At 38.3% G+C, this 14453-nt stretch overlaps 1 protein-coding gene across 1 annotated transcript; it reads left to right on the top strand.

The window, feature by feature from the left end:
* Positions 1 to 8594: 8594 nt before the first annotated feature.
* On the top strand, positions 8595 to 12557 carry LOC134673593 (uncharacterized). Its single transcript, XM_063531593.1, has 4 exons — positions 8595 to 8705; positions 10920 to 11108; positions 11214 to 11356; positions 12395 to 12557. The coding sequence occupies exons 1-4, from the start codon at positions 8595 to 8597 to the stop codon at positions 12555 to 12557; spliced, it is 606 nt and encodes a 201-aa protein (XP_063387663.1).
* The last annotated feature ends 1896 nt before the right edge of the window (positions 12558 to 14453 follow it).

Raw genomic sequence — 14453 nt, 5'->3', positions numbered from 1 at the left:
TCGGAGCTGTCAAATTTTGCGTTAAACTGACAGGCTGAAATCGTCCGGCGAACTGGTTATCAGTTTCAGCTTTGACGCTTTGAGTTTTAACGACCGGTCTGCCCTAGTGGGTAGGTAGTCACTTTACCCGTGAAGCCGATGGCCCTGGGTTCAAATCCCAGTAAGGGCATTTATTTGTATGATAACACAGATAATTTGTTCCTGAGCCATCGTTGTTTTCTATGTATTTAAGTATTTATATACAATATATATCGTTGTCTGAGTACCTACCCACAACACAAATCTGTGTAAGAAACTCCTATAAAAATATTTATTATTTATTTATTTATCTTGGGCAAAATGCCCGCGGCCGAAAGCGGCTGTGTTCCTGTAGATGTCGCACTTTTCAATCGGATCTCGTGAAATTTTCTGATTAGTTCCATAATTATATTATACGAGTAAGGTATTTTTTGTCCATTCGGTTTATATTTTTTTTTCAAAATGGCGGAGCTATGGGGGTTTGCGAGATCTACAGTTCACAGAGCCACAGATTTACTAATTATCTTTAATGATAATCAAAGCGCTCAAAAATTGTTGTTGGCAAAGGAGTATTCACATAAACGGTTTATCCGGTTATTGAATAAGTATAATAATATAAATAAATTGAATAAGCTTACGTGGGCTTGTCCACACAACGGTGAACACATGATCTCTTGATCCGAGTTGACGTGTATACATGTATGACGCAAACTCCGACCTACTCAAGATCAATTCATTATAGACTGATTGACTTTATTCTTGTAGGTTGGGACTAAAATAAGGCAAATATATCTAAAAATACAAATGTTAATTTCTGGTTGATTTAAATTTGATGTATAATGTTTTACAGCTAATATTTTCCTCGCAATCGTGTGGTGAAAAAGGACCCCTATTCGACAAGCGACGTTTGACGTATCGTGTTGATCTCCCGTTGATGTGGGAAAAATCATAAGTTCTCGAATACGTACAATGTCAAAATTTGACATTAACAATCCACAGTTAGGGTGACAAGCAAACCAAACCGAACCAACCTTAGTTTAGAGTTGAGTTTTGGTTGTACCAAATGATATTATCCACCGTTGATGGAATCAACACTCAGTATGCAATAAAATCAACTGTTGATTTGACGTGGATGCGAAATCTGACAGTTGCACATGTCGAATTTGGAAGTTGAAAGTTTCACAAACCATTGGTTGCCGCTATAACAACAAATACTAAAAACAGAATATAATAAATATTTAAGTGGAACTCACATACAACAAACGTGATTTTTGCCGTTTTTTGCGTAAAGATACGGAACCCTTCGTGCGCGAGTCCGACTCGTACTTGGCCGGTTTTTAGGATTTTGTAGTCAACTAGAAACCCTTATAGTTTCGCCAGATCTGTCTGTCTGTCCGAGGCTTTGCTCCGTGATCGTTAGTGCTAGAAAGCTGCAATTTTGCATGGATACATAAATCATGCACTGCAACAGAACGGTAAAATAAAAAGTACAAAAAAAAAAATTTAGGGTACCTCCCATACAAAAAGTTTTTTTTTTAAATTTTTTTCGCTTTGTCCCAATAGTGTGGGGTATCGTTTGATAGGTCTTTCAAAAGAAATAAGGGTCTTCTAAAATCATTTTGTGGAAATATGCCCCCCCCCCCCTCTAACTTTTGAACCACGGGTCCAAAATATACGAAAAAAATTGTGAAACGAGAGCTTAATAAATACTTTCAATGAAAACTATAGCGAACATGGTCGGTCTAGTCGTTTGTGAATTATTGCAAAACATCTTCTTTTCTAAGTAAAAAGACGTAATAAGCGCTGCAAAGGTACTCCCTTATGATACTTACTAATAGCCCCCGTTTGGCCTATTTTGACAGAATGGTAACTCCGAAACCCTACAATGAGCATGGCCCGACATGCTCTTGGCCGATTATTTATGATATAGGTAACAAACAAATTCATAATCATATAAGTCATAGCGGTCATAATACCTAGTCTATTGCGTACGTGAGTTGAATAAAACCGCAATGTGATTGATGACAATCATGCCAAGCCTTCGTTATTATTAATTTTCTCATTCTTACATCCTACACGGGATTTGCCCTTCATTTTTCTTCATCCTTTTCCTTTAGGGATTGTTATAAACGTTATTATCTCGAAATTGGATACAATTTAGTATATTTTTTTGTTTTGAATTGTAATCACAAGACTTTTTTTTGTATGTATATAATTAATATTTTTTAAGGCAGGAGCGTATTATCTTCTTAACAACTATCAACTATAGGTAGACCCAGAACATCTAAGGGCAGACCCAGAACAAGATGCAGGATGTAGTGCTAAAGGGCATGAGTGAGTGCAAGTTATCCGAGGACGATGTCGTGGACAGTGGAGAAGGTTAAGCAGGAAAGCTGACCCCGCCACCATGTGGGATGGATAAGATTTTTACGTTTCACGATATACCTAGGAATTTCACGATATGCCTGATCTTACGATCGGCCGCCATATACATACGTAAAGTTTTCCTCGAACATTGCACGTTGATTTAAAAAAGTTCCTGTTTGTTGATTGGATCCATATGCAACTAGGGTGAGTTTCATGTTGATCCGAACTAACCAACTACTGAACTAACGACGGGCGGGCAAATTGCTACGTCGATCCTATAGTTAACCAAGAACTTTGCAACATGCGCAATTGAGTTGGGAGTTGGCTGGTTGCTACCAGATTGAAATGTTTGCGAACCTCTTAACTATAAGAATAATGAGTAGCGGACTACAATGATCTTTTATTTATGTAGACGTGTGACGTTCATAGTTGACAAAACTAAAATTTGATCCAACGATTTTGACAACTTGACAGGTTGGCGTCACCCATACGACTAACTAAATATAGGTTCCGGAACCTATATTTAATGGCTCACGATCGTGCGCCTGGTACCATATCTACCTCAATTTACTTACACCTATGGCGGACTAGCCATTTTAATAACAAAACCACTACACTAGACTAGCCAGTTTGATTTATGACCATGGCTGATTTATTAGTAGGTACCTATAATTATAACTAATATCGGGGAGACCGAGCTTTGATCGGAAAACATATAAAAAAGACCCAAAAATGCGCTTTTTCCCAGATATAAGACCCAGCTAGATCGATTTTTCGGCCCCGAAAACCCCTTAAACCAAGTTTCATTAAAATCGTTAGAGTCGTTTCCGAGATCCCCGATATATATATATATATATATATATATATATATATATATATATATATAATATACAAGAATTGCTCGTTTAAAGGTAAGGTTATATTATAAGTAATGTGATAAAAAAATAATTATGCATAAACGCTAAATTTGAACGATAGAAATAAATTTTAAGTAATTTTTCGGTCGGGATTTACCTGCTACGTTTTGGCAAGACTGTATTTTATATGTAGGTACAATTTAACAATTGTGTTGATAAAGCGTTTGAGCTCTTTTTCTTAGTTTCTTTTTAAAGAACACTGAATAGCACTGTGGAGGGTATAGACGTTTGCGCTAGCGAACACATACTCAAGACTTTAATTTCAGTCCAATTACGTATATTACGATACGTCGAGATTAAAACCATAAAAAGTCTGCGTATGTATCGAAAATTAGTTAATTACATTTCCCAGCTGCTGGTTAACGGAATGATAAATTTAACTGCCCAACCATTTTACACTGAGAGCTGGCTCCGTAAAATGGTATATGATAATAAGAGCAACGAAAAATAATCCCCTGGACTTGACACTTAAATCATTTGACAGTCATTTGTTTCAATAATGACAAATATGAATATGATGTTGCCGATATGTATGTACTTATGGGCTACTACTATATCAGACCCAGAGGGTTTCGCAAATTGCGAAATTAGAGTGACACCTCATTAAAAGATGCCCGCAATTTGCGAACTTCGGTGTTCGCGGTAGACCCTCAGAACTCTCAAACTGGTATCCTTCCAGTTGGCTGCATTCTCTGACCGATGAACAACTGCCAGACGCCTGGATCCAGTAATAAGGATTATAACAAACTGTATAGTTGTTGCTCTCATAATCGTGAACCATTTTCCGGCGTTAACTCTCGGTCTATTGTATCTCTCTTGATTAACGTTTATTTCCAGTATGGTTGTTTGCTTAAATAATTTCCCGAGAGATAAGTAGTGCAGTGAATTAACTATGGTTGTGCCGGAGTTCTTTAATCTTCTAGTTTTATTTATCACAACGTGTAACAGCGCGATGGAAGGTTTTATCGAAGGTGGCTCTTACGCGAAAATAGAGAATTTTCCACATTCTGTGTATTTGTACATAAAATGTAAGGAGCATCAAGTGTGCGGCGGGTCTATTTTGACGCAGAATCTAATTTTGACAGCTGGACATTGTTTTGAAAATTGTTTTGTGAAACAGAAAGAGTTGTTAGCGTACGCGGGAAGCGATAATACTAATGAGGTATTAGAATTTACTAACTTATTCAATCCAGAGCCATAATAGTTTTGGGCGATAGACTAGAGATGAGTACCTATGTACTAGCTCTATATTATTTGTGAGTATAAAGGGGCACACAGATTACCTACCAGTTCGCCGGAAGATATCAGCATTTCAGTGTTCGGAGCTGTAAATTTTTGCGTTTAAGTGACAACAGGCCCCTTAACAATTTTAAGCAACGAATACTAGTATCAGACATAGATATATGTTACGTAAATGTTCATGCCAAGTTTCATGTCATGTAATATATATATATATATATATATATATATATATATATATATATATATATATATATATATATATATATATATATATATACTTATATATATATATATATATATATATATATATATATATATATATATATATATATATACTTATATATATATATATATATATATATATATATATATATAGTCCTCCACATCGATTTCGATGACGGCGACCTTAGCAATCAAGGGTTTTTCCTCTTATGAGCTCTTATCTGGCTGGCCAGGCCAAACTTGTATGTCAGTTGTATGTGTATGTCATGTAATACCTATATGATATAAGCGTGTCATTTTAAAATGACGGCGTACCTAATTCTATTATTTTGCCTCCTTGTAAAACAAAAAGAATAAGAAGAATAAGAATAATATTTATTTAAAAGAAAAAATGTTATTAACAAATATCAATATCCTGTGGCACACTAGGCCAGGGGTCTCCAAACCCCGGCCCGCGACGCGTTCCAATCCGGCCCACCGACACCTAAAGCGTCCGGCCCGCGGGAGCCAGGCTCCAGGGGTTCAGCCCTCAAACAGCAGCAAGCAGACGGTGGCCCGCGCGAAAGTTAAAAAAGTTTGCCGTAACTTATTTTTAAAACACATTTTAAAAATAAGTTACGGCAAATATGTAACATATATGAACCTAATACGATCATTCATATTCTTCTGCTTTCATAAATAATAGTTATTGATTATTAAAAAGCGTTTTTCAATTAAAAGACATGACAAGATCGCTTACCTTCTTTCAAGTTCTTTCTAATGCTAAAAAAAACGAACTATAGGCCTGTCTAAGAAAGAACTACTTAATCTAATAGGTGATGCTAACATAACATAACATAAGCATTAAGGAAATTATGTAATTCAAAGAAAAAAATAATGAAAAAGGTTGTGGTAATGGTAATGTGTGTGCGCACAATCACAAATAACTAAAGCCTATTATTTCAGATGTTAGTGGCCGAGAGCATCATCGAGTTTCGGATACACAAAGATTACGATACGGAAACTCTATTTAACGACATAGCCGTAGGTTCCCTGAAATCCGAGTTACCACTGGGAAATACGATGAAACGAGTTATCATAGCCAAGAGCTTTCCTGGTGTTACCATGGCTAGAACTGCGGGATGGGGAGCAATCAATGTATGTAAACAAGTTTCTGACAAAAAATTGGTTTTTAAATATCTTGTAAAGGTAGACAATGTGCACATTGCCCCAAAAATATTCTCAGAAATGTCAGAAAAACAAACGAAACTTCAATTTTTGAAATGGTATTTTTCGATTCCAATACAAAAATATGAGAACTTATGGAAAGTGGATATCTTGCAATGTTGGTAACTTTCTCGTGGCACATCAGTAGGTAGACTAAGTATATGAAGGCAGTAGTTCTAAACATTAGGAAATAATTCTAAGCAAGCCATTTGCACCCATATACTCGTATCATCCTTAAAAAGAAGCCCAGCCGAGCCGAGCGGCGAGCAAACACGTAGACCAACATTTAATAATTAAACTTCTGTACCTAAATGCAGGAAAAAACGTTGGAACAAACAGAAAAATTGAAGATGGTGGTACAAATTGTACAACCGTCCACTACTTGTAAAGAAGTAACCAGACTTAGGGTCGGAATGATGTGCGCTAAGAATAACGAAAAGAATCACCCATCGCGGTAAGTTTACCTACTTGCAGAGATGTGAACAATATTTTATAAAAAGTATTTAAATACAAAATACAAATACTTCCTTTATAATACTATTTCAAATGCAAAATACAAAATAGTTTTTGAATTTGTATTTAAATACAAAATACGAAATAGGTATTTTCAAAATACTTTTTAAAAATACAAATACTTTGCGATAAAAGGTACTCTGAGTAGTTAATACCTAGACTGAATTAAAAAGTATTACTCGGAATTTCCGAGTTGAAAAGACTCTTTATTCTTTGAAATCAAACCTCTATCTAAAGTGCAAATATTTAGTTGTTTGCTCATATTAACCGGTAGGATGTAGGTATGGATGATGGTTTTTAACGGCCAACTTTTAAAGCATTAATTTGTAATGTTTTACAGCTAGTATAATGCCTCTCGTTAGTGTAATGAAAACGTCTCGTTTGTGTTTCACCAGGGCAGAAAAGATTGTTCTGCTCTCGTGCCTTGAAACCCTCGCAACACTCAAGATTCCACTTTTTTAACCACTCGCTATGCTTGTGGTCATGTGCGACGTTACTAAACAGATTCAACAGTTCCATGTTAAAAGAATGACACCAGAAGACATCAGAAGAGATTGTAACTCCTACCTACATTATCTACCTACTATAAAGTATTTTGTATTTTGAAAATAGAAAATAGGTCCCAAAAACTATTTCAAATAAAATAAAATACAAAATAGTTTTCTTCAAAAGGTATTTAAATACAAAATACAAAATAGGTATTTTGCATTTTGTATTTGCATTTTAAATACAATATTTCAAATAAGTCACATCTCTGCGGCTACTTGGGTATACTTACAGATATAAGAAAATTGTTTTCAATTTGTTTTATAGACTATAATTATAGGTATACACGGTGGCTAAAAATAACTGCATTCCCGTTGCCAGGGTGGTTTTGGGATTATACTGAGCAACTTTTACTATGGGACCAACCCCAAAATCGCGTTGGTTCCATAGCATAACCTACTCACTAAATAATTATAACTACCACAGAATTGACAGATATACAGAAATAGGGTCGTTAAGACGAGAGTATGACTTCATATCAACCCGAATGTGTGCGTGTGGTACGTAAATACAAGGAAATTGGCGTGTTATGACATCACAGTTTTGGAATAGCGACCCAACCTCAGCTCTTTTTTTTACGTTGGGGAAATGCGTTTACGCATGCCACCTGGTCCGGGGGAACCAGGGGGGATAACGGACTAACCAATGAAGGACTACCGTCTAAAACCACCAACGAATGCCGGCTCCGCCTCAGATAAGGTGCCGCAGGGTCGCTATCAGCATTCGACCGCGTGCGCCCCGGCAGGCGGCCTGCAGGCCGTAAGCATTTTGGGTGCTAGTTGGTTAGCACCCCCCGTCCTGTGAGCTTTTGACCGCAGGAACTCCCCCGGGGCCCTGCGCAGCCCACTACGGCGGAGGCAGCAAACGCGCATAGCGCCTGGCTCTGCCGTCTGGTCGTTCTCGCGTGCACGCTCCGCTGCCTCCTTTTGCGACATGATTTCGTCACTGAAGGAGGCCATCGCCTTCCATGCCTCTTCGCTGTCGAGCATGGCATTAACAATGCTCGCCAACGAAAGGTCTGCACCTAGAGTTGCTTGAAGGGTGGCCCGCTGGGGCCCCCATGCGGGGCACTCCTCAAGAGTATGACGCGCCGTGTCTACAGGTGCGCCACACTCATGGCGCATGGGGGATTCCTCCCTCTCTATGCGATGCAGATACTTACCGAAACAGTCAGTAAGTATCTGCACTGGAAAGTTAGCGTACCTTGCCTCCTTGACCCAACCTCAGCCTATCTGTCAACTCTGTGATAATTGCTATACCTAATATTTTTCAAATTCGAACACCAGTCCATATATGTAATTTATAACCTAAAATCGCCAAATCTCGAAAAATTGTATTGAATTGGCAAGTGTCATACCCTTCGAGTTTCTAATGGCTCCTCTACACGATGGGCCAACGACGACCACTCCAAGGGACGCAGCCATGCGGTAGAATGAGATAGCAATATCACTTGCTCCCTCTAACGCATAAATGCGTCCCTTGGAGTGGTCGCCGTTGGCCCATCGTGTAGAGGAGCCCTTAAAACATAATAATTCCAACAGTGGCGACTCCGGCAGTGCTCTAATGTCCAAGGACGGGCAGCAGATTGGGCTGGTCTCATTCCGGACGCCGAGTAGAAAGGAGGTCGTGATCTACACTAACGTATCCTACTACTTTGACTGGATAGAAGAACAAGCAAGAAACCTTTATTGTTCGGATTAAGGATAACCCTTTTTTTAAGCATGGTAGCCAAAAAGGACAAAGAATACATTTTAGTCTATACTTTTCCTTTGTATTTCTTATAACCCTAACTTTACATAAAAGTAGATTCCTTACTACATGTTTTCTTACACTTATTTTCAATTACAAGTGAAGTTTATTAGTTATCACTTTGTAACTACTTATACTGAAAATCGTAGTTCAAGACCAAAAAAAGTAAGACAATATTGCCACTTTTTACTAGCGTGTCTTGTATTTATTATGTAAAAATAAGTAAATAAAAGTACTTTTTTAATCGTAGGACTAACATTACCAATAAATAAGTTATCTTAGGGTGTTTATTTATAAAAAAGGAATTTATTTTTTTACAAACAATTTATTGCAGTGACAACATTGTCTTACTTTTAATGGTCTTGAACTACGATTTTCAGTATAGGTACTCGAAGTATACTCGGTATAAGCATGTATAAGGTAGGTATAAAAATTACTGGTTGTTTTTACCTACTTATCACATTTGCTATTTATATTTCACTAGGCGTTAATAATCAACGTTTTTCTTAGCCTAATTTAGTCTGCCCGCCGCTGCCAGCCTGCCTGCAGCTGCCAGCCTGCTGGGCAAAGGCCGCCCCTCGTTTCTTCCACTCAACCGTATCGTCTGTATTTGTTACTTCCGCACCATACCGTGTCCAAGTCGTTGTCACCTCCTTTTCAGCGCCCGCACAGTCTAGGTACATGGTACCATATACCTAGACTAACATGGTACACGTTTCCGAATACATTAATTAGCAATCACCTATGCATCTTTGGTTCATCTTAGGTTGCCGATTTCTGACGTCAGGTACCTATTGAGTTTGCATTTCAGACACATGGGTGGTGTAAATAAAAAAAATACTTAATACCTCCGCAGTTAAATAAAGTACAGAAAAACTAGGTACCTTACCAATTCAACTACATACCAATGTACTTAATCAATAATCAACTAACAAATTTTATGACTTCTCATTAAGAAATTACCTACTTTGTTGCATTCCGTTCACTAAGTAACGATAATCACTACCTACAATTAGCTGCAAATAACTCAATGTTTTTGTTTAGGTAACTGATTTCAAAGAGCACTAGCTAAAAAAATCAAAATGGAAGCATATGTAGTAGGAGGTCATGATGCTATGATAGAACAGTTTCCTCACGTTGTGTTTATGTATATGGCGTGTAATGGCTTTCATTTTGTTTGCGGTGGGTCTATTTTGACCCAGAGTTTAGTGCTGACGGCCGCGCACTGTTTGATGTCCTGTCAGCAAGAGCTAGATGTGATCGTTTTTGTTGGGAATGCTATAATGCCACAGAATGTACGTATAGTTTCTGAATAATAAATAATAAAATAAAATAACTACATGCCGTGCAGAGCCTGTGCGGAAAGAGAAGAGTCGTGAAATGTATGGGATCCAATACATTCCCTCCAAGGGATAAGTTCGCCTTTGTACTTCTTACTAATTGTATGTTATTTTTAATATGTCTATTTGTACAATAAAGAGTTTACTACTACGTACTACATTCTACGAATGTTCTCTTTCCGCACAGGCTTTACCTACAATAAATTGACAACACCGAAGCTCAAAAATCTTAAAATATCTTATTTCATCAAGCCAAATGTCCGATGAAAACGTCGTTTAAGCTAATGCATTTTTACCCCCGAACAAAACGGAAATTGTTTATGTGGATGCAAATTAATGCTCCTTAATATCTCCAAATCGACCGCTACAACGCCATCCACTTCAGCTGCCAAACACGGGAACACATTTTTTTTAGACTTAACACATCTATTTCTATAATCCTAGCCCCACTATACCCATATAATCTCACAATCTCTCTGCTTAGTCTTAACTCCACACTCATGCGCGATTCGCGGAGCGAAGCCGAGAACGCGAGTGTGGCGTCGATTTCGCAGATTCACGCCTTCGCGCCTTGTTCTCCGTTTTTTGTCGGTATTTCGGCCCGCCGCAAACCAAACTGTGAAATCGCCGTGAAGCGTGCGAGTGTGGAGTCATATACGTCAACTTCGCGATATGTTCGCTCCGCGACGTCGCGCCGCGATTCACGCACATAGTCTGGAGGGGGCTTTAAGGTTGCTGGTAGAGAATGCCTTAAGTGTTTCTTTTGTGCAATAAAGATTAAATGAATAAACAATTGTAGATGAAAGCAGCCAGACCCGTGTCCCTGTACATGGTTCACGAGGGCTTCGACGAGCGCACCTACCGCGACGACGTCGCGCTGGCTCACACGCAGGAGGATCTGCCCTTGGGAAGAACTGTCAAACGAGTCATCATAAACAGGAAATTTCCGAGCGTGGCGCGGCTGCAGCTTGCTGGTTGGGGACTTGATGTAAGGTTTAGTTGTATAATTTGATTACCCGTGCGAAGCCGACCCGCATCGCTAGTATTATTCAATTTCTAATGTTCCAATCGCCCTATAATTTTGTGTTTACAGGATACCCGGGACGGCCAGTACCTGGAGACAAGCAGGCTGCAATGGCTGCAGCAGTCGTTTAAGCTCAAGCAGGCTTGTAAGATGTACGCGCTCTCGCCTGGCATGATGTGCATTGAGAATGACATTAATCAACGCCCGAGTCTGTAAGTTAAAGTTGACGAAATATGTATAAAGACCGCCTGTTGTTTAACCTCTTCTTCCTGTATTATTTGTTTTGTTTTCTGTAATGAGGTGTGCAATAAAGAGTATTTGTATTGTATTGTATTGTATTGTATTGTATTGTATTGTATAAAGTGAGCCGACCTTGTTCTTTGTTCGAGAGATCGACTCACTTTATACTTCGTCAACTTTGCTTATCGTTTTTCATGCTCTGAAAGTGAGTTACGGCGCGATTCGGAAAATGAATTAGAGCTTCACTAGATAAGAAATATTAAAGATATGTGACGTTCCACGGCAAAAGGTACCATTGCCCCGGCTGAATATTGGAGCGGCGTTAATAATAGCGTAAGCGCCAGCCGCCATAAGACATAATTTCATATCTATAGTGAAGCTCTAATTCATTTCCCGAATCGAGCCGTTACTCTTGTTCTGTGAAGTATGCAGAAAGCAATTCATTTCTGATCTATAGCATTTTTACTCTCTAAGAAGTAGTAGTTTTTACTTTTTTTTTACGATTAACAATTAAAATATAGTTTTAAATGGATTTTTTTACAATATCCATTTTGATATTTAACTCCCCATTCCACCAACCCCACCCCATTTTACCTAAATTACCTAAATAACCATGAAGATTTAATTTAAGAAAAAAACCGGGCAAGTGCGAGTCGGACTCGCGCACGAAGGGTTCCGTACCATAATGCAAAAAACGGCAAAAAAAAAACGGTCACCCATCCAATCCAAGTACTGACCCCGCCCGACGTTGCTTAACTTTGGTCAAAAATCACGTTTGTTGTATGGGAGCCCCACTTAAATCTTTATTTTATTCTGTTTTTAGTAATTGTTGTTATAGCGGCAACAGAAATACATCATCTGTGAAAATTTCAACTGTCTAGCTATCACGGTTCGTGAGATACAGCCTGGTGGCAGACGGACGGACGGACGGACAGCGAAGTCTTAGTAATAGGGTCCCGTTTTACCCTTTGGGTACGGAACCCTAAAAATCAGATATATTTGCTCCCTAGGGGCGACTCTGGCTGCGGTTTGATAGCCAACTTCGTGCAGCAGATCGGCCTGTTATCCTTCCGGCACCGTGGGCACAAGACCATCATAATCTACATGAACGTCTCCTACTACTACGACTGGATACAACGGGGCGCGAGACAACTGATTTGTACTAAAGTATGAAGGTCTAAATGTGCATCCGTCTATAACCCAGAAAATTGAAGTTCGGAAATTGCGGGCATCTTTTTCGGTCGTAATTACGCCTTCATTGGAATATAAGAGAAAAACCCCCTCAATTTGCGAATTTCTGCTTTCGCGGTAGCCCCTCTGACTGATCTAGCATCCTAAGGACATATACCAACCACCATAAAAGGTAATACCTTTTGCCGTTGGACGTCGCAAATAATTATAAATCAATCAATCAAAGCATTTATTTTCAGGCAACTCAGGCCCATAGGTACATACCTTGCAAACTAACATAATATGTATACACTCGTATAATAAACTCTCGTATTTCCCTTAAGAAGACTTGCTGGTCTGACCTACCAATCCCCTACTGGAGTGTTCGATTCCTTAAGGATGACTCACGTTAGACCGGGCTAGAGCTTCCGGCGCTTCGTTTTCTATGGAAAGCACCCACGTGATCACCGATCAGCCGTAATAGAAATAGACATGTCGGACGTGCGTGAGTTATCCTTTATTCTAACTTTCGCTACGATTAACTACATAGGTACACGTCCATAAAAACAACTAAATAGTTATGCATTGACATGTAGCCACTTTTGCTTTGGACTGTACCTCTACATATATTCTTACCATATAGAAGCATAACATAAAAGTGCAACAATAAAGGGCAACAAACCTGAGACGTGCAATATTAATAGAAACTCGTTGTCCTCAAGGCTTCCATCTTATGTAAAAAAGCGTCGTTAAAATACACGATGCTCATAGCTACATATGACGTTTTCTCTAACGAATTGTCGGAGCAGTCAAGTAGTTGACGCATGTTTATAGCATATTTTATAAGTACAGTCAACGTCAAAGATATGTTTACACTTTTGCACCTTACTCCTTTGTGATAAGGCGAAAAATGTAAACATATATTATCTTTGACGTCGACTGTACCTACAGATGTCCTCGATTGCTTTTACATAAACAGGCTGTCGTTTGATTATTTAGCTACGATGGAGATCTTTGGATGGTGAAAAGCAGGCCAAGTTAAAAAAAAATCTTAAATGTGTATGGGTATGTGACTATGTGTAATAAATAATAATATGTGTAGGTATTTAGGCTTGATATAATTATATTTACAGTACATATGGTGCTACTTTACCGCCTTAGGGCGGGATTAAAGACAATACGTGTCAAAGATGTAATAGTAGTTTATGTGACTGCTACATAATGAGAGGCATTAAAATACGAGTGTGGGTTTAAGAAACGAACGTTAGTGAGTTTCTTAATAGGATCACACGAGTGTTTTAATGCCTAATTATGTACAGTTACATACACTACTTTATCTAAACACATACTTAAAACTAACTAAAAGATAAACTGTACGTCAAATGGCGGTGAATGAAAACTTTTTTCACACATGTCACACATCCGTAGTTTTTTTTAATTCCTAGACAAAAGAATGAAGTCCCTATTCTCATGTCACTCGAGATCAAATGTCGTGCGGTTTATATTTAAAAAACATACTAAATTGACGTTTCGTATCGATAACTGTTTTAATATCTATGGATACTAGAATAGACACCTACTTGAGTTTTGACTGATGTTCCAAATTTAAACTCATAACCTACAAAGATCTATAACGTTATGAACATTAAAGTACAAATTTTCCTACTACCACAGATAAGAAAGTTCTCATAGTAAAATTGGTTATAATAAAGCTTGTCATTTCCTACGGTTTCTGAACGCATTATAGAGCACTAATGACATGTGTGTAGATAAAGGGCCATTATGTACTGTAAAAGGTTGTACAATACAGTGTGAAAAGGTAATTCCCAACTCGTGTCGATTTAAAACACCCTTCGGGCGTGTTTCAACTTATCGCTACTTTCCTACATTTCGCACTTG

The sequence above is a fragment of the Cydia fagiglandana genome, chromosome 18, assembly GCF_963556715.1.
Source record: "Cydia fagiglandana chromosome 18, ilCydFagi1.1, whole genome shotgun sequence".
In the NCBI taxonomy this organism is placed as follows: Eukaryota; Metazoa; Arthropoda; class Insecta; order Lepidoptera; family Tortricidae; genus Cydia; species Cydia fagiglandana.
This window is presented reverse-complemented; position numbering and strand designations above follow the sequence as displayed.

Bases quoted from the DNA above. Each gene is read 5' to 3' on its own strand.
- LOC134673593 (XM_063531593.1), top strand. From the start codon at position 8,595: ATGTCCAAGGACGGGCAGCAGATTGGGCTGGTCTCATTCCGGACGCCG. The intron at 11,109-11,213 runs GTAAGGTTTAGT...TTGTGTTTACAG, and splicing joins TTGCTGGTTGGGGACTTGAT to GATACCCGGGACGGCCAGTA. The intron at 11,357-12,394 runs GTAAGTTAAAGT...TTTGCTCCCTAG, and splicing joins ATTAATCAACGCCCGAGTCT to GGGCGACTCTGGCTGCGGTT.